General features: G+C 52.0%; 2 protein-coding genes across 16 annotated transcripts; one reads left to right on the forward strand and one right to left on the reverse strand.

The window, feature by feature from the left end:
• Positions 1–4,141: 4,141 nt before the first annotated feature.
• On the reverse strand, positions 4,142–12,099 carry LOC130152608 (uncharacterized). 15 transcript variants are annotated; one of them, XR_008823020.1, is made up of 5 exons: positions 11,392–11,701; positions 8,179–8,596; positions 7,757–7,881; positions 6,929–7,165; positions 4,142–4,744 (listed from the first exon to the last, which is right to left on the reverse strand). XR_008823020.1 is itself a non-coding variant. In XM_056346479.1 (3 exons), exon 3 carries the CDS (start codon positions 10,399–10,401, stop codon positions 9,412–9,414), a length of 990 nt encoding a protein of 329 aa, XP_056202454.1. In that variant the 5' UTR covers positions 10,402–10,542; positions 11,392–11,507; positions 12,016–12,099; the 3' UTR covers positions 9,230–9,411. The 15 variants fall into 15 exon arrangements, 3 of the variants coding, with proteins under 3 accessions (XP_056202454.1, XP_056202455.1, XP_056202453.1); XR_008823019.1 differs by having other exon boundaries at positions 4,142–4,873; XR_008823018.1 differs by having other exon boundaries at positions 4,142–4,873; positions 5,472–7,165.
• A 90-nt stretch (positions 12,100–12,189) lies between these two features.
• Positions 12,190–17,566, forward strand: FOXA1 (forkhead box A1). The gene is made up of 2 exons (XM_056346476.1): positions 12,190–12,520; positions 14,933–17,566. The coding sequence occupies exons 1-2, from the start codon at positions 12,449–12,451 to the stop codon at positions 16,193–16,195; spliced, it is 1,335 nt and encodes a 444-aa protein (XP_056202451.1). The 5' UTR covers positions 12,190–12,448; the 3' UTR covers positions 16,196–17,566.
• Positions 17,567–20,506: the final 2,940 nt, after the last annotated feature.

The raw sequence follows: 20,506 nt of genomic DNA on the forward strand, positions 1-20,506 counted from the left end.
TTTGACAGCGAGCTGGTGTCTGACGGCCCGCAGGTTTCAGCACCACCCGGAGACGTCGTCAGAAGCGTTCCAGCTCAGCCACGGGTGTCTGACGGTCACGGGCGAGTTTATGTGTACCTTTTCAGCTGCGCTTCTCTGCTACGTATGGCAACCTCTGTTCTGCTGTCAGTTATGAGCGCTTGAAAGTTTCACCCTGAAAACCAAACGTGCCGGTGGCGTTGCTGGGACCTTGCCCACCGCCCCACGCAGCCGCCTCCTAGGTGTGATTACAGACACATTGCTCCATCAGACTCATGTTCCTAATGGTCAAAAAAAAAAAAAATAATCAAAAAACACCAGCTTGGAGATGAAAGCCCAGCTCGGCTGTGTGTGACTCGTTTAGCATCATCAATACAGTTTCTGTCATCAGGATTTCATTGACAATACCAGGGATTGCCTGCGACAGGACACGCTCCATCCCAGCCTCCATAAGCCAACCAGCTTTGCAGCATTAACGTGAGCAAAAAGTCTGAAAGCAGCTCTCTGGGAGGAATCCTGACCCTGTGTCTCACGGTTTTACTAGCCTGGCTTTCAGAGAACAGAGGTATCAAATATATTCAACGGCTGTCTGATGAAAGTTAAATTTTAACAGTAGTTCTTTTCGCATGTGAAGTATGAAGCGTAAGTGGACCAAGAAAATATATGACCATTTCAGTATCCAACGCATATGGCGATGATAGCAGGTGTCAAAAATCATCAAACTTCAGAAAAGAAATCTAAAAATGCATATAAAAGAAAATGTGAAAAGTCAAGCTGAATCTATCAAGACGGCCATAACATGACACAAACCTACAAGGTCACGTTGATCAGATTCCCAAGAAGGCTGGTTGTCTAGAACACAAAGTGAAGCAGCTTAATTGCAGTAAATGGGGTGGGGGGAAAAAGGAAAAAAAAAAGTTTCCCACATATAATCTGAACTCAAAGCACTGCTAGTTTTTTCCATGGACTTTCCGTGAATATCTGAACTGCAGCAGTTCACAAAATTATGCCTGTAATCCTTAAGTCTCTTATGGTGGGTAAAAATAAAGTCTTTTTTTTTTTTTCTTCTATTTGGGTCCCCAAGCACCCATGTGATAACAAGGAACTGTAGGGACTAACTGCATATATCGGAATCAAATATAGCACTCAACTGATTGAAAATCTCCACTGATCTAACAGGCCAATGTCTTCTATTATTCTCTCCTTTCATTGCGGCTTTCAGCTACAGCTTTGTAGCTTTTTTTTCCCTCTACCTAATTGTATTCCTGGAGTTCAAGGGGGCAGCCAGTGTACTTCTTGCAAACAATGCTTCTTACACTGGGCTAGACGGCCAATTTATAGCTTGCTAATGCAACTAAAAACTTGTTGAAGATGAAAAACTCATTAGCCAGTCACATAACTTCCCAATTAATAACAGGTTTTCTTCTTCTGATAGCAAGATAACTGATTAAAGCTCTGTAATACGCCCTAGGAAGCTTATCTATTTGGTGTCTAATTTGCTTTTCCCTCTCTCTACCAGGAATCCCAGAGCAGTTGGAGGAGCAGAAGGTGGAATATGAAGTAGTTGATCTGTGTTGAAGGATTCCCGTTAGCTGTCCAGGCCATTAAAGCAGTTCAGAACAGGAATGAAGTGTTCGATTGCCTCATTGAAGATGAATCCTATTAGCAGTTTAATGCAGTCGTAAGCCTAGAGAACAGATTCATTTCAAACTAGTTAAACAGTAAGTAAAGCCTCAACAATGCCGTTTACCTAGAACAGTTCCTCTCTGAGGGAGCCACAATGGGGTGTGGAAGAAAAGGTCCCGCATGTGAAGAGGCATTTGCATCAGGAAGTTCCAGTAAGAAGCTGCTGAATGGCAAGAAGGATTTGCATCAAAAAAATCTTAGGAGGAAGGAAAAATCCTTACACATGTGTCTTCCTCTTTAGGTTAATAGTTGTGGTGAAATGGTAAATGAGTATGCGGTGTTACCTTGCGGTATCTGTGCTCTGTCAGTTCGGCTTGCAGCAGACCAGGGGCTGGCTCCTGGAGGATGTAGTTGGCTTGCAAGAAAGGTTCAAGCTTCGATTCATAAATGTTTTGGAGTTTACAGCATTTAGACTCTAGGTCTAGTAAGCAAAGAGAGTAAGCACCCAAGGGGAGCTGATGTCAAGTTAAATCCCAAATGCTGTATTTTTTCCTGTGCCGAGCCACGCACATTGCTTAAGCAGTGATTCCAGGAGTAAGTCTTGCCAATATATCGTCTAGATCCTCAGCTTGAGCTCCAGAGGTGACAGCTGCAGAGATTCTTATCTCTGATACACAGGAAAACAGGGAAAGCTTTTTCCCCTTTCCCCAGGTATTATTAGCATGCGCCCCTCTCTTAATGATCACAGTGATGCTTGAAGCCTGAAGGTGTTTTTTTTATGAACATTAAGTATTTAGTTAAACAGGTTAAGCCCTATCTCTGTAGCTTGCAAAGTCCAAAATTTAATCAGTAGATGAATCCCTATACTTAGCAAATGGATCTAGATTTGGAAAAACCTTGTGCAAGTTCAGTCCTTGGGTACACATTATTATTTTCTTAATTAGACCTCACCAGATCACTAAGCTTTCTAATATCACATAAATTGTATCATCTAAGTTATTAGTCTATTAATGTTACAAGGAAGGGGTTTTTTTCTTTTTAGAAAGAAAAACGATCATTAAAAAATTGTTCAGCTGGTTGGATAAAGTCAAAAGTGCAGTTTCTCTTCTCCTAGCTTGGCTGAGTCCCACCACATAGGAAGTCCCACACCCAGTGCACATCATTGCCACCATCCAAGTTCCTGCTGGAATGAGGCTGAGATGCACATGGTGCCCCACAGGCTGTGGGATGAAACTGGAGCACAGTCAGGAGGAGCTGATGATGCTTCCAATAGTCAGCTTCATCTAGGCAGTCAGGAATCAGGACAGCATGGTGCAAATTAAAACTACGCAGCCTGGTACGGGCTCTGCAGAATATGCCAGAAAGAATCTTTGGAAAGCTGATTAGCAATTACTTACAGGAAAAAGGAAAGCAAGAGCATAACTACTTTGCTAGTTTGTCACTAGATGCTAAGCCTTGCCTTGGTATCCTTTTCCAGCTGGCTGTGAAACTCTTGACATGAAATAGTCCAAAGGCTCCCCAGCCTGGGAGGGATGCTGCTCTCTCCCTTTCTATGTGCCACAGCCAAAGCATAAGTCTGCCTCAACACAGCACTACACTTGCTTAAAACTATTAACCAATGGAATAGCTCTAGCAAGGATAACAGCATATTTAGTTTCACCATGATGCCTAAGTAGCATTACCCCATTTTAGAGACCAGAAGCTAGAATGAAGAGAGTTTGAATGATTCCAAAGTCCCCTAGTAGGACCAGTGGCAGATTCATAACCAAGTCTGTGCTTCTGACTGCTAGTAAACAGAAAACCAGATATGTGTCCTCAGGCAGTAGGCTACTGTTTGCTCTTTCAGGCCATCAGCATCTTTCTTATATATACACTTCTGCCATGTACATATATAAAATGGCCATAAATACTCAGAGAAAGTCAACTAAGTATAAGCTAGAACTGTGAAGTTGGGCCACTGGGAATTAGCACACAAACTTCTCTGACAGTTACACTGTGGGGACAGTAATCTGTAGCAGGAAAGTGGAGTAAATGGATTGGGGGGGAAATAATCTCTTAAATCAGAGACTGTCAATACTGAAAAGCTTTTTGGTTAGTTGCAAGGGTTTGATCCAGCTGAGCTAAAGGAAATTCTTTTTTTTTTCAGTGATCAATCCATATTGAATCCCTTGTGCAGTAAGTAGCCATAGAAAGGTTTTGTGGAATTAGTATTATAAATCACACATTCAATCCCTTTGTGAGTGTTGAAAGCATTGTCATTCTTCTAATCACTATATCCTGTCTTTGATCCATAACAAATATGCACACCCAGCTCTACTAATCTCCATTATGATTGTAAGATATCTGTATTTGCCAGTACTATGCCAGCAGAAATAGTTAAAATTTTTCTTCCTCCTATGATTTTGGACATGGCTTTTTTTTTCCTATCCTGATTGAAACACATTATTTAAATAATGGCATATCCTTTATAATTCAAAATAAAGAAAAAAATCAAAGATTGACAACAAGATGGAGCCCTTTTATTTAAAACCATATTTATAACAAGATAATCATTACAACGAGAAAGTCATTTGATCATTTTGAGCGATCATGAATCCCAGATTTATTTTTTAGTATGACATGACCGTGATATTTCCAGATATGTGCCATTTTACTGTATAGCCCAAGAGAAATTACATGAGTTACTTCTAGAAACCCATCACACATAGCCTTTACTATAGGCACAAGGTCAGAGACACTCCTGGCTTTGAAGAAGGCTGTAAGCAATAAACAGAGAAATTACAGCTAAACACCTGCCAAAGTCTTTGCTGGGCTCAGCCCTTTACTTGCTTTAGTTTTAAAATTTGATCATATTATCTCTGCTCTCCATTGTCTTTCAGTTAATACAGCAGATTTTCCAGTCAGCTATTCCAGCCCAACTCTTCTGTTCTCTTAGGACAACAGCTTGACTGTGGATATATAGATGTAGATATATATGTCTGTGTTTGTAGTTCTCATAGGTTTCACAGCTGAAGACTCAGTGTTGGGGGACATAGAAATCCCATTTAATCCCAAGAAAAATCTTCACATCTGATCAGTTTCTTCAACAAAGGGAAATGCCCTGCAAAGGGTGAGGAAAGGTGTCTGCAGAGGCTGGAGTTCCAGCTATTTCTAAGGGTAACGTTAAGAAAGATTTAAAGGATTTCTGGCAGAGGATGGACGGTGAAGGAAATATTCCTAGATATCGATCCTGAAAAAGGGAAAAGGGTTGTTTGTTCAATGGGTAATAGGAAAGCCACCTGAAGAGCTATAAAATTGTTGGGACGGATGAGAGGATCTCTCTCTTTAGGAGGAACTGAAGGAAAGGTCAGGTGTTGGATTCCCTCCCAGTCAATCCCACCTGAAGTCACTACCTAAGAAGGAGTAAACCTGAAACTACATGCGCTGCAGAAATATTTTGGCAGCTGCCTTGTTGGCTGGGGAGGGGTGGAGGAAGAATTAATTAAATCTGATTTTTCCTTGTCTCACCAATAGCTGCACAGGGAACTGAGCCTACATGAGGGCAGAAAGGAAGGCACATGGTGAGCTAAGTGACCTTCCTGATGTCATTCCCTTAAAACTGCTCAGCAGGGGGATTCACCCTTGAAATGCTTGAAGTAGCAGCAGAAGCTTAGGCCAACTGCTGAGAGGACCAACCACTCTCCAAAATACTGAACAGCTGCTGCCCCTGAGGAGTCCTAAAATGTTACCAAATCCAGACCTTCCTCTGCTTTCCCATAGACACTAGTTGACTATCCTATTTTATGGGTCTTGCTTACAATTGTAGGATGTTACCAGTTGATACTCACATTCTCGCATTTCAATGTAAAACTACAGGATGTGTTACATAGGGCCTCTGGGCAGCCTCTTCTAGGGCAAACATCATTTTTGCTGCACACAGGTTAATGTATGTCCCCAGATGGAGTAAATGGTCAAAGCATTTCTGTATATGTGTGATCATGCTGCCACACATCCCGCAATTGCTCGCTGTCCTTGTTAATACAGCGCAAGAATATGTGCCTGAATTCATTTATGCACTAGGAACTGCAAGTTGGGTAAAGCTGTGAAACTGCTCCCTGGGGGAGAGTTTAAATAAGCCAGCCTTGATTTTGTACATTTGATTCTTCAGAGCTGAAGCCAGCCAAGAAAACCATTTATGATGGATACTGGTCTCTCCCAGTGCTTTTCTGTAAAACTGCTGTAGAGACAGAGACAGGGAAATTAATAATTCTTTGCAGGTAAAGGAGAATGGAGCAAACAGTCTGAAAATATGGTGCTATGCAAGTGAAGGAGGGGTATCATTCCTCCGCTCTCCATCACCTAGAATCCAAGGTACTAAACCAAGCCCACCTCCTGCATAGGAAGGTCAGTTGGCAGAAAAACTGGACTATTATATTGGTGTGAATGTTACAAATTGTCGATCCGCTCTGCATCTCTTGTCCATCTCTTGTACAGTGCTGTTTGGTTTACATCAATAAAACAGATGTTCTCACAGAGAACTCACGGCAGGTTTTGGAGAAGCAAGACTCATGGAGAGTGGAAATTGCTTTTGTTCAAGCAGCGGATATTGTTGGAGGGAAAAAAAGGCAGACTTTAGTCCATTAAGTCACTTGGGCAGCTTTAACAAAGAAGTAATTCTAGGATTCATGCAAAAGTGTCTCTCCTGCCAAGCTTTGTTTCTTATGCAAGTTTATTTAGATTAACTGCATTCACTGTCTTAGTTTTCTTTCTTCCTTCCTTATATGTGTACCTCAAAAATCTGCATATGTCCTGAAATACTATTTTTACAATTTGGTTGAGATTCTATGAAGTGAGTGCCATTGATGTACATGTGTTTATCTCTGTGAATAACAGAATTCCCATCTCCCCTGACACTGTTTCTTCCATGCCACAGGACTGCAGCTACTTTAAAACAAAACACCCTTTAAACCAAACCAAACCAAACCAAACTTTTGAAAAGATACTGAGTAATTGGATAAGAATTGGTACACTGATCAAATGACACAATAGAAGCACATCCATTTATGTTTCAGTAAACCATAACATAAATGAAACATCCAAAACTTGAAATAAATACCTACGTGGCTGCTGTTGAATAAAATGAGAAATACGAAGTGCATTTATTTTTACATAAAGTAAAACCACACTTGCCCAATAACACACTGCAGTGTGGGCAACCTGCCAGCTGGGGTTCTGCAAACAGCATACACACAGCTAACCATATTAGCAAAAATAAAGTGATTGTATACGGTGGGTCATGATTTACCTAGTTAGGAGCTCTTTTGTTACACTAAAAAAAAAAGTAAGCAGAAAAACACAGAGCCTTCCTTGCTCTCATAGCTGCAGCCATCGGGTGTTAACTTATTCGTAATTTTTCATTTTGTTATTTCTGCTTCTTTCTCCTTTAAGTGGTCTGATACATGAGTATTTTCGGGCGGATGGGGTATTATATTTTATGTCAGGAGTGTCGCTTAACTCTGATGGTGCCAACTCCGAATGATGCCTGGAAAAATTAAATGCAATTAATTCCACTGAAATAAATAAATAAATAGGTAGATAGATAGATAGATAGATAGATAGATAGATAGATGAATAAATGAATGAATAAATGAATAAATGAATGAATAAATGAATAAATAAAAAAATTTAAAAGGAAGAAAATGAAATAATAAAACTAAACAAAACAAAATAGAATCCGGCAACGGCAAGTGGCTACTGCAACGAGTCCCAGGACGCCTGCGGGGCCTGGCACAGAGCCCACGAACGGCGCACCCTGAGTGTGACCCCGAGAGCCCGGTGGCCCCGGCAGGACCCGGCCTCCGGGGGGGCGACCGTGCGCCGCGCTCCCGCCGGCAGCGGGGCGGCCCCGCCCGGGGTCCCGGCCGCTCCGGAGGCCTCCGCGCCCCGCGGCGGCGGCTGGAAGTGCGGAAAACCCGTGGCCGAGAAGTGGGCGGCAGAGCCGGCGGGTGAGAGGTGCGCCCCCCCGGCCCTCCCTGCCGGGGACGGGGCAGCGGGAGGCCACGTCTGCTCCGCCCAGGGGGATCCAGACCGCGGGTCCTGGGTGCGGAAAGAAAAGGGGGTGTCCCCCTCCTACCTCAGGTCGGTCGGGGAAAGGGGGTCCATCGGTCGTCCTGATCGACGATAAGGACCGTTCACGCAGCAGAGGCTCCTAGCAAGTGCTGGCCCCCCGGAGTGCCCTCACCTGCCCGGGCGCTGCTCCTGAGCGAGAGGAAGGCAGACGCCACCTTATCGCACCGCCCCGGCTGGTGAACGCCGGAGGCCTGGGGGTGCTCCGGGCAGAGGGACGCGGGCGGGCCGGGATGGACCCCATCGGCTCTGCTCAGTGAGTGCTCAGCGGCAAGAGCACAGAGCTGGGGCGGCCCTGCCCGTGTGAGAGTGGGAAGCAAGCCCCCCGACTCCGCCGCCGTCTCGATGGGGTCCCTCTGGAGCGAGGGGCCCTCCCGGCAGTCCCCGACCCCGGCCCCCGGGGCGCCCCAGGGCCGCCCGCGCCCCCACCCCGTCCAAAGGACCCGGCTCTGGGTAGCGGCACGTTCCCACCCGATTCCTGTTTACCCGCTTGGGTGGGGGAGGATTTCGGGTTGGAAACAGATGGGAAGAGGGATTTCCCATCGTCGGGAGGGGTGGATGAGTAAGGACAAGGAGAGGGTGGGAGCGGCTGAAGAGTCCCACTCGGCGTTTGAGGCGACCCGCTGCGCAGGGCTGAGCCCGCCCGGAAAGCCGGGTACCAGCGACCCTCCGCGGGGGCCAGATCCGGGGAAAAGAAAAGGTGGCTGCACAGCGAGGACCAGGGAAGGCATCCTGATGCGGAGATAACCTTGCAGCTCCTTCCCGACTAGACATCTGCCCCGCACAAGCACTACCAAGAGATCCCCGGCCAGGAGACGATGGCGTTTCGGTAAAATCAAATGAGACCCTGCAAGTTAAACCGAAGGGGCGGCCGTCAGGAACTGCCCCTGCCAGGGGAAAAGTAGCCCTTAAGCTGGAGCGCCCTGCATCAGCGCTCCGCCGTTAACATTCAAGCCCCCGCCGCTCCCACCGCCCGCCCGCCCCACGCGTGGGACGGTACCTGCGGGAGGCGCTCCCGAGCGGCGCGGGGCAAGGGGCCAGCCCCCGGGGCCGCGGCGGGTCCCCGCCTGGGCAGCGCCGGTACCGGTGCCAGCTCCGGTCTCCGCGACGCTGCCGGAGGCCCCTTCCCACGGGTGAGGCCCCTCGGCCCGGCGTGACGGCCGGGACCCGCAGGCATGCGCTGCCCAAAACGCGGCCGCTTGCCGAGCGGTCTTTGCGGGGGGCAGCTCTCACTGCCACCGCTGGTAACACGGGCTCTCGGGGACGCCCTCCTCCCGCTCCACACACACACAGACCACACGCACGTACTTTTTTTTTTTTCTTTTTGGTCAGTTATTATGTTTCTCTCCTTGGCAGCGCGCACCAGTGGAGCCAGGAGCTGAGACCCTGCTCCCGTTTAGGCGGAGAAAATGCAGTTCATCTCAGGCTGCGCTTTTCTCCAAACTGCAGAAACAGCTCCCACTGGAGGGAAAAAAAAAAAAAAAAAAAAAAAAGAGGGGGAAAAAAACAACAAAAAACCCACACACACACAAAAAAAATCCCACCAGTGTACAGCCTGATCAGAAACTGGTGGTACTCTGACCAGAGCTGAGGAAAGGGGGAAAGGCTCTTTGTAAATCGGGCCAGGGCTACCGTCCTGAAGTCTACAACCCACAGAAGCAGCTAAGTGCCTCTGGGGAGCTCCTGGCTACAGCACGCGTCCTCCATCCTAGGGGAGCCCTTCCCTCCCCGCTGAGCCTGCCGCGAAGGGTGCGCACAAATCGCGCTGGACTGTCGGAGCATCCCACACAGGGTTTCGCATAAGCTAAGTGCAGGGCAAGGGCAACTACCGAAATACATTCTTTTTCCTGTTGCCGTGGGCAGAGCCGTCACGACCCTCTTCTTCACGCAAGGAAGGCTTTTCTCCAGCAGGGCTGCAACACAGCGGCCGGGGCCGGAGGGAACTCTCAGCAGCGGCTGATTGCCTCGGGCTGGCTGGTTTGCACGCCGAGCCGAGAGGCTCTCCAAGAAGACCACAGACAGGAGCCGGCCTGTGCTCTCACCTCGGGGAGCAATCCTAGGAAGAGGCGGCTGAGCCCGCAGCCGCAGCCGGACAACAGGAGGCGCTGCGACTTTGCACAACCCCGGCCTCCCCTCCCCGCCCGGCACGGCGCGGCACGGCGCGGCACGGTCCCGAGGGGCCGGCCGGAGCCGAGAGCGGCTTTGCCGGGCGCCACATCTGCTCCGCCCGGCGAAACGCCTCCGCGGTTTGTAGCAACATCCGAGGAGCGTGGCCGGCTTCGTGCCTGCTCTTTTTTCCAGGTAGGGAGGGAGCCCTGCGTGGGCTGCCCGGCGCCCCGGCGGGTGTTGCTCCCGCGGGGCTGGGCTCCGGGAAGCGGGCAGCACCTCCCCGAGGTCACCAGGCCGGGAGGTGCCGCCAGCGGGGTCGCCGGGACCGCCGCGCCCCCCCCCAGCCGCGCCGCACGGGCTGCACTGCTGAGGGGGTCTGACCCCCACAGACCTCAAGGACGGAAATGAACGAGCCACCTCCCAGGGGTCTCTATTTTCAGACGTATAGATCGCTTCCATCAGGAAAAGAGGGAAGGTGCATACACGAGGACCGCAATTTTGATACCTCTTATATTTTCCACTGAGTTTTGTTCCAATTTCCATGGGTGTAGTTTGACCATTTGAGAAAGCAAAGGTTTAATCCAGTGCTTTTATCTATTTTATTTCCTCCAAGACACATTTTTCATCCCTTGTTCTCGTCTGCTGATTCTAGAGTTTTGTTTGTTTCGAGGATTTGACTTAATTCTGTTGCCAGATTTAAAGAAAGAAGGACGAGGAGGGAAAGAACAAAGAAAGGGGTAACAGAAAACGCATTTAGAGGACAAGTTAAAACATATTTGTCGAAGCAGAGATATGCTATATCTCGTCATTTGGATCCTGGGTCTCTGTATAAGAAACTTTAAAATCGTGTTTGTGAGGGTGACGTTTTCGCAGATCACTCGAGGACAAATCACTGTGGAAGCAGCTGGGCGATAAACGTGCCAGGCAGAAATTCAGACCCAGATGTGTATTTTAGTTTCTGTTGTTTGATACGCAAGCCTTTTTCAAAATCCCAGGAAACTTTATTTCCCCTTCAAATTCCCATTGTCCGCAAAGTTATTTCGGTTTGGGGGTTTTGGGTGTTGGTGGGTGAGCGCGTTTTTTTGGTTGTAGGGGTTTTTATTATTACTATCAGATGATAGAAGTTCTAGCAGCTAGGTATGAACAAATTCATAAAGAATAGGAAAGAGAAACCCAAGAAAAGTCTGTGGTCTTGACACAAGCTCGAAGAGCCGGACAGGGCAGGAGCAGAAACAGAAGATGTTCGATCCGTCTGCAGAGACTGACAGATTCCCTCCATAATAATAAAAAGCATTGTCCAATGTCAGTTTGTTTTATCGGTATTGCCCCTTTTTACCTTTCACCAACCTGTCTAGATTCCTCCTCCCCTGTTCTTTGCAAGAAATGAGGTTAAAGAGCAAGAAGTTGGCAATGAGATACCCGCTACTTATTATTTCTGCTCCTGGGTGCCTGGTACCAAAGAAGGCTTCCAAAGGAGCCTTCTGGGCTGGAGGCTGTCCACAGTAAAGATATAAAATGGTTCCAGTGACTCACCTGATGTTTGCCAAGCGGAGGTTAATATCGGTGGATCCGCATTCAAACCTCTGTCCGCATTTATTGGGTGCCTGTAGTGTTATGTCTCAGCGCGGTGACTCACACGGTTTCTAAACCTAAGGCACCAGAAAAAAGGTGCCATCATCACCCTCCACACAGGACGGCAGCCCGGTTTGAAGGGCTAGGCTTAACCCGGGGCGAGGGGGGGGGTGTCGGGGGGCGCTGGGGAGCGCGGAGCCGAGCCCTCCTGCCCGCAGCGCCGAGCCCGGTGCCCCGGCCCGTGGGCGCTGGGAGCGGGGGGCGCCGCGGGAGGTACCTGCACGGTACCGGCTTTGAAGTGAGAGGCTGGAGGGGGGGGAGCCTGTGGGCTGTAGGGCTCGAGACTTTGGAGCACGTCCCGACCATCAAGTTAAAGTGAGCATCTACTGGACTTTAGTAAATATTGCCCCTAATCTCAGGGGTTTAAGGCTGGATGGCCTTTTGCATTCTCTTCAAACAGAGGGGGCTGCCCTTCCCTTATCTACCTCATTTCATTTCCACCGATCCCTCCTAGTATTTGTCCTGTCCATCTGAAAGGGTGCGCCCCCCCCCCCCCCCTTTTCCTACTCTCTCCCCCTCTCCCACCTCTGTCTCTCCTTCTTTCCCCACAAGCTTAAACCAATTACGCCGCTTTGCAAATAAAGTGCCGCCCCGGGGGAGTTGCAGGCGAGGGGAACTGCCTTGTTTGCAGGTGCATCTCCGGCTTTGTAGGTGCGAACGCCTTTGTGCGGCGGACAAATGGGGAGAGGAGGAGGAGGAGGTGGGTACTTCTGCGACGTAAGATCCACATCAGCTCAACTCCACTCACATCCCAGCCGGCACTTCCTCACTTTCTCAACTGTCTCGCCCCACACCGCTCCCTGCCTCCTTTTTGGCTGGTTATAGAGGAGAATTCGGCACCCCCCACCCCTCCTGAGCGCTGGCTTCCTGCTAGGTCGGGCTTTCGGGGTCTTTTCCTACTGCCCGTCGCTCGCTTGCAAGAGGGCTGGATGGTTACACCGGGCAGGTTGGCTCCATAATGTTAGGGACTGTGAAAATGGAAGGGCATGAAACCAGCGACTGGAACAGCTACTACGCCGATACTCAGGAGGTGAGTAAATCCCAGAGTCTGGCTCTGCTGCTGCCCCTCTGCAAAGGGGAGGGGGGACGGGGGACGGGGACTGGGGGGGGCTGGGGGTCCGGAGGGGGGCAGCAATCGGAGGAATCGGTTTGCGCTCCAGATCCTGCCAGCGCAAACGTGCCTTCCCCCCTCCCTCCGGCGCCGAAGCTGGCCAGGCTTCCCCGAGGAAAACACGGCTTCCGAGAGCCCCGGGAGGCGTTTGAGGGAGACCCGGGGCGGCTGCGGGCCGGCTGGGGGGGCCGGGGGGCTGGGGGCAGCCCTCGATCTCGTCTAAAAGGCGCAACCTCCGCCCGCGGCGCGCACAAAAGCACCCCGTAAACTCTTGGCGGGGGGCAGAGGGCTCGCCGCACTGCCAGCCCCGGCTCCCTCCCGGCGGATGGCAGAGGGAGGCAGCCGGGGGGTAGCGCCTTCCCCGGGCGCCTCAGCGGGGCCGCCGGCCTCTGCGCGCCGTCGCCGGGGGCCTCACCTGTTTAAAGCCGGGCAAAAAGAAAGGAGCGCGGTGGGGGGGGGGACGGACACAGCCGTTTGTTCCTACTTTGCAAGACCGGCTGCCTGCGGAGTGCGCTGCTTGCCGGGGCCGGCTGGCGGCGCTGCCGGGAGCGGCCCCGAGAGCCAGACCGGGAGGGGGGCCCGCACCCGGCCCCGCCGCCCCGGCCCGCGGCACCCCGGGGGGGCGCTTCCCACCCCCGCGCCTCTTTGGCCGCACGGCTCAAAGGAAGAGGGAGAACCAGCCCGAGCGCCAAAAGCCGCGGCAGAGCTGAGGGCCACGGCGGTGCCCGGAGCCCGCCCCGCTCGGCCCTGCGGGGGCCGAGGTCCGCAATGTGCCTCTGCGGCTCTTGCAGCGGGGGGTCCCCGCGGGAAGCCAGCGGCCAGCAGCCCCTCGGCTTCCCGCCCGGAAAGGAGCCGTTTTAAGGAAGTGTGGTGACGAGGCAGGCACCTAGGTGTGCGCACCCGGGCATTGCATCAGCACACCCGGACACACGGCCTCGCCGTCCCCACGCCTCGTCCCTGCGCCCCGGAGCTGGCACACAGCGCCCACGGCGCCGCGCGGGCACGGGCAGATACGTGTCACCCTGGCTGGCATCTTACTAACAGGGGAAAGTCGGCTAAGGGCAAATAAGGGTCATCCTAATTACGTGCCGTTTCCAGGCTCGTTTATCCTCGCCACACACATTGTCCACAAACATAAAGTTAAGCGATCTTCGCTTCTGCTGTTTTCTAGGCTCAATCTTTTCTCCTCCCGTGCTATTTAATTTGAATCACTGCACAGATGCAAGGTGGGAAACCCTTCCACGTTCTACCACCTCAAATACCTAATGTGATCCTCTAAATTAAAAGCGCGTTTATAAGCTCGTGGAATTTGTAGTGAACGGTAATAAATTTTATACATTTAACCGTAGCTTAAACCTCCTTTTCTTAGCCGTATTGCCCTTGTTCAGTTAAACTGAGAACGTCTTTCTCCCTCCTGTTAAATCAGACGCCGTATGGAAAGAGCAATTGCAGGCTCTTCGGCTCTGCCTTTTTTAAGAGTTGTGTTATGTGGTAGGTTGCTACAATTTTTGCACGTCTGCCAGTTGTAGAAAATCTCAGGCAGGGAAAGTTCAGGCTTTTCGTACTTTAGGAAAGTTTTTATTTTTTACTTTCATTTTAAAACTGACTTGATAGAAAATGTAGACAAGGGGGAAGCTTTCCACAGATAAAATGCGTGGATATGAGTTGTTGGCTTCTATTTATTTTTTTAATTTCCCCCCCCCCCTCGAGAAGACATTATCGCATCTCGTGTAAGAACAGAAGTTTAAATCAGTGCAGGGTGGGAGAGATGCGTGAGATTATTCTCAGCAAGTGCAGGCAGCTGTATTTCTCCTTGATGCAGACAGGGTACGTCCGCAAATTTCAGTAATCTGATTAGTTTAAATACTTAGCTGGCCAGACGGGACACAAAATCGGCAAAACCGCGGGAATACTCCGGGAGAAAATCTCTTCCCGTGGCAGATAAAGCCCGCAGCCCGGTTCCGCGGGGGCGCGGAGCTGCTCCGGGAAGGCCGTCGGTCCGTGCGCCCCGGTGATGCCGGCGCGCCGGTGGAACGGGAGAGCGTCAGGACCGAGCACAACCCCCAGCCCAGTCTATAAACGTGTTTATAAACACATATAAATGCGAATTGGGCCTTTTCATCGCGCCAGCGGCCTTGCCGTGCGGCTTTCGGAAAGCGCTCTCTCGGGTGCCGGGGAAGGGGACGGCGTCCCGCGGCGGGACGTGGCGCGGCTCGCTGGGCAAGGCGGGCAGGACGGGCAGGAAGGACAGGACGGGCGGATCCGGCCCCGCCGGGGTCCTGCCCGCCCCTCTCTCCCCCCTAACCCCCTCTCTCCGTCTCACTGCCCTAGGCCTATTCCTCGGTGCCCGTGAGCAACATGAACTCGGGGCTGGGCTCCATGAATACCATGAACACCTACATGACCATGAACACCATGACGACGAGCGGCAACATGACCTCCAGCTCCTTCAACATGTCCTACGCCAACACGGGGCTGGGGGCCGGGCTGAGCCCCGGCACTGTGGCCGGCATGCCGGCGGGCTCAGCGGGGCCGGTGAACGGCATGCCAGCCGGTGTGGCCGCCATGGGCACGGCACTGAGCCCCGGTGGCATCAACACCATGTCTGCCCAGCCGGCCCCCATGAACGGGCTGAGCCCCTACGGCAGCATGAACCCCTGCATGAGCCCCATGGCCTACACCCAGTCCAACCTCGGCAGGACACGGGATGCCAAGACCTTCAAGAGGAGCTACCCCCACGCCAAGCCACCCTACTCCTACATCTCCCTCATCACCATGGCCATCCAGCAGGCACCCAGCAAGATGCTGACGCTGAGTGAGATCTACCAGTGGATCATGGACCTGTTCCCCTACTACCGACAGAACCAGCAGCGCTGGCAGAACAGCATCCGCCACTCACTTTCTTTCAACGACTGCTTCGTCAAGGTGGCCCGCTCACCCGACAAGCCTGGCAAGGGCTCCTACTGGACCCTGCACCCTGACTCCGGCAACATGTTTGAAAATGGCTGCTACCTCCGCCGGCAAAAGCGCTTCAAGTGTGAGAAGCCAGCGAACAGCAAAGCCCCTCAGGAGGGTAGGAAAGATCAGGCCGGGGCCTCCAGTTCCAGCTCCAACTCCCCCCTGCACAGAGGCCACAATAAACCCACGCAGCTGGACACCGCCACCTCCCTCTCCAGCTCCAACCCGTCCACCAGCCCCCAGTCTATGGACCACAACGGATCGAGCACGGAGCTAAAGACCTCGGCCTCGGCCGCCTCCTCCACCATCAGCTCCGTCCCCGCCTTGGCCTCCGTCCCACACCCCCCTCACTCCTTAGCCCACGAACCCCAGCTCCACCTCAAGGGCGACCCCCACTACTCCTTCAACCACCCCTTTTCCATCAACAACCTCATGTCCTCCTCCGAGCAGCAGCACAAGCTGGACTTCAAAGCCTATGAGCAGGCGCTGCAATATTCCTCCTACGGGGCCAGCATCCCCGGCGGGCTGCCCCTGGGCAGCGCCTCCATGGCGGGCCGGAGCAGCATCGAGCCCTCGGCCCTAGAGCCCTCCTACTATCAAGGTGTGTATTCCAGACCCGTGCTAAACACCTCCTAGCTCTGCGTCCCCCACCGCAGGGGGCGAGACCCTCTCGCTCCCCCCCCCCCCCCCCCCGCGGCTTTTTCCTCCTTTTTTCCCTCTCCCCGCGACAACCCGAGGTGTTCCCGCACGCCGCGTGCCAAGGACTGTTACTTTTTAATTGTCTCGCAAGGCGCTGTGTGTTGTTCTGATGCACCACGACCTCCTGCAAAGCCGGCCGCGTCCCGCTTGTACATACCCCCCCCCGCCGCCCCCGCCGCCCAGCCCCTCTCCCCGGAGATCCCCCCTCAGTCTTTGCAGGGTGTTATTAAAAAGAAGAAAAAATTGTTGAGCTTGTAAACTACTTGTTTGTGCTTTCCGCCCCCTCGTCTGCCCCCCTTCTGTGCTCTATAATCTCATGTAAGTTTACAGGTATGTGGCAATACTTTAACAATACGGAGATGAAGAAGCGAGTAGACATTTAAGACTTTTTTTAATTAAAAAGGCTTTGAAGGACAATACTGCTGTGAAGTAGCAAAACACTAAGAGAATCTCTAAGCAACAAGAGGACTATTTACTTTCTCGGATCATCCTTTTGATACTTGCAAAATAAACCTTCGGCTAGTACAACCCGCATACACCCGGATGCTGCGGGCCGGATCCTGCACTCCCGAGGGGACCAGCTGGAGCTTTGGAGTGCAGAATGCGACCCTTTCCCCCCCCCCCCCCAGCTGTTACCTGTCTTGGGGTGTAATATAAAGTTACAAGAGGTCACAGCCAGTTGGATTTTTTTTTTCTTCCCATCTGTTACTGAAGATTCTCGTTCATCAGGAGCTCTCATCAACATGTGGATGACATGCTTATTTAATTTAAGTGTCTTCATGGTGTACCAGCTAGAACTGTGTATCTATAACAAGGTTATTTTCCCCCTCCCCCAGGAAACGTTGACTATTACACCGACGCAAGGAAAAGAGGAGAGCTTTCCCTCTCCTCCCCTTTTACAACTTGTTTAATACGTTTTGGGGTTTTCTTTTGTGGCCGTTTAATTATCGCCATCGTTAGCTTGTTTCATCCAGTGTTAATGCACTTTCCACAGTTTTACACGGTGTTAGCATAGCCAGACGGGTTTTATTATTATTCCTGTTCGCGGTCTCAATGTTCTTAATTTATTGCATGGTTTATATTTTTTTTCTTTCTTTACAGCTGGAAATTGCTTTAAATGACAGTAAAAAAAGAATTACACGTGAATTTAAGAAATTTTGTTAATTTTATAAATGTGATTGTAATTGAAAAAACATATTTTGATTTAAAACGATAACTGAGAATTTAATGCGTGAAGTATGTTTTTGATCATTTGCAGTTAAGGACTTTAAATAAATCAAATGTTAACGATGAAAGACTTCTGCTATTTTCTTTCAAAATTTCTGGGGCGGGTTAGGAGGACGGAGCCATGTGCCAGGAAAACAACAGCAGCACCGAAGCGGGGATGCGAAGATCGATTTGCGCGGCCCGGCCTTGCGCAGGGGAGGAAGGGGACGCACCCGCAGGGCGTTTGCGGGGCACTGCGATGCCACCGGCGTGTGCGGCGGTGTATGTCGCGGTGTCTTTTTTTTTATTTATTTTTTTTTTAATAATAATTCACCGTGCCGGGGAAGGTTGAGGGAGGGAGGGGAAAAAGCCAGCCGAGGCTGTATAAATGTCCTGCGCTCTTTGCTGCCGTGGCAGCGACAACCAGACCCGGCGTTTCCCCCGCCGGACGGGGCGATGCCCGAGGGGAGCATCCTCAGCGCTGCTCCACCTCGCCGCGGGCCGCTCTGGGGCCGGACCGATCCCCAGCCCAGCTCCCGCTCTGCAACCCTGGCTCGGATCGACCCCGGCAGTAACAGCAGCCGCGCTGGCGAGCGCCGGTCCCCAGCAAGCAGCATCGTCGGGGGAGGGGAATTTAAATGTGAACAGATTTCGCTGTGATCAGCCCCCTTCGTGCGCCGCCGCCAGATAAAAGAACTGTGTAATTCACATAATTAGCACATAATTGCCCCCTGACGGGTTAGGGACAGCGGCGACAAACTAATTTCAAGGGTCGATTTAGAAAAGAAAAGCCAAGCCAGCGTCCCAGAAATCTCACCGACTTCCTCCAGCACTACCACCCACCGTAAAACGGGAGGAAAAATACGGGCTAGCCCCTCCGCCGCGGGCTTCGCGGGTGCGGCCGGCGGGGGCCGAGGGGCGAGCGCGGCGCTCCCGGGCGAGGCGGAGCCGGCCCCGGGCTCGGGCGGGCGTTCGCCGGGTCCCGCCGCGGGAGGCAGCGGGGCTTTGTGCCCGGGACGGGGGTCTGGCTGGGTCCTCCATGGCCAGGCTGCGCGGCCCCCCTCGCCCTCTGTATCTTGCTGAGCTGGCAAACGCCACCAGATCCCCTGCGGCCGGGGGCACCTCGGGGGTGCTCGGCACCAAGTCCGGGCGGGTGGATCCCGTTTAAATTCCCGCTGCTTCTGCCAAAAGGAGCTTCGTGCAAACGGAGACAGGATGAAACCCGTTTTCAGCAGGACTTCACTTGTCTCCCACAGACTAGTCTATAGAGAATATGCCACCGCAGAGTGGAGACATTGATTTAATGCCCTGGGCTTGTACATAGAAAATATCAATCGACCGACAGCGATAAGGCAGCAGGTTTCGCATATCAGCTGAGGAGCACAGACTGGGTGTAATGGAAATATTCGGGGCGTGGGTAATAAAAGGGTTTAAGCGGACCGACGCGGCTCCAAACCTCTCACAGATAAGGAGCGGAGTCTGTCACGGATGTAGCGTGTGCCCCTTCGCCACCCGCCATCAAGATTATATTCCATCCCTTTCTTCTCGTAGGCAAATGGTGGCTGCGGTGGGCAATGATGCCCTGACATAACAGGGATGCGGCTCACGCTAAAAATGCGGGTCCCCGAGGCAGAGAGCGCAGCTTTCTGTCACCAGTTTGAGACCTGGAAGTCAACAGAGGGGGGAAGAGCCCCCTGCTTTCTGTCCCGTTCCTAGCTGCCCTGCTGCTGCTTTAATCCTCTTCTCGAGAAACCCCCAGCCACAGCGCAAAAATAAACTAAAAGCAGGCTCCAGAGGAAGAGGGTGCATGCCCCCCAACCCCCCGCCCCGCAATATGTAGAGGGGAGCTTACGAGCATCTCCTTCCAGCCGGACGGCTCCCTCTGTGCCAGCAGGGAAGCAGCTGACGGGTGCGGGGTCTTGCCCGTGTCGGAGGTGGTGTCTCAGCCCTGCATCCAGGATACAGGCAAAGCGGGGAGCCGCCAGGCTGCGGGCTCCGGGCCGTCACCGCAATTTATAGGGGAACTTCACCTTTCCCTACACGCCAATTATCTCCGACCGGCCACGTGCGAGGGAGCGAAAACGGCTCATTTAACGTAATTAAATACAAGCGGGGAGTAATTCAGGGCGGCGGGGGATCTCTGTAAAGGTTTACGCGGAGTTTGGGCGGCGCGGAGCCCTCGGCCCGGGCAGGGGGGTGTCGGGCGCGCCGGCGGGGCAGGGGCCGTCGAGGCGGCGCGGAGGAGCCGGCCGCGACCCCGGGGGGCTGGGCAGGGGCAGTCCCCGCAGCCGGGGGCAAGGAGCCGCGGTGAGCCCTGCCCTGGCACAGCGGGGACCCCCTCCGCTCCGGGGTCCGGCGGCCCTGCGCCCCGCGGCGAGTGGGGCAGGATGGGGCCCTGGCCCGCCGCACCCCCTCGGAGCACCTGCCAGCAGCGCTTTCCCTCCGGAGAATGGAAGAGTCGATGGAATAAAACCAACTTCAGCCACCCAAATCAGGGGGTGGGGGGAGAAATAAAATCACAAGCACCTCCGGGGTTGTTTCCTGAGTGCGAATGGACAACACTGACATCTGCATCGGCAAACAATCTGAGGCTCTATATTTATTGGAAGGAAGGAATTTGAAATGTTCGGGACTGAAAGATGAGAAAAAATATTTCCCGGTCGGTTTTTCCCTCTGAAACTTAGTGATGTCAATAAAATAGAAGTAAATCGTAAAAGAACGGCGCGAGAAAACACTTCAGCCGTTGGCATAGCTTCAAAAATTGTTTTGAAATGTTGAGCAGACACTGAATACTTGAATGCTGACTGGTCTGTCAACATCAACCCGAAATAAATGAATTCCCTTGCTGTAACGCCAACTAGCCCTTAAAAGAGCAACTGACTCGGTTGTAATTTTACAGCGATATTGTCGATAAAACGCTTGATTACAAAAACAATACACCTTGTATTATTTCTTTTCTGTTACGATTAAAGATCTAGGCATATATGCGTGAGTATATGTGATTAATCACTCTGGAAAAAAATTAAAACCAGAGACTCAATA

Source organism: Falco biarmicus, chromosome 7 (genome assembly GCF_023638135.1).
Source record: "Falco biarmicus isolate bFalBia1 chromosome 7, bFalBia1.pri, whole genome shotgun sequence".
In the NCBI taxonomy this organism is placed as follows: domain Eukaryota; kingdom Metazoa; phylum Chordata; class Aves; order Falconiformes; family Falconidae; genus Falco; species Falco biarmicus.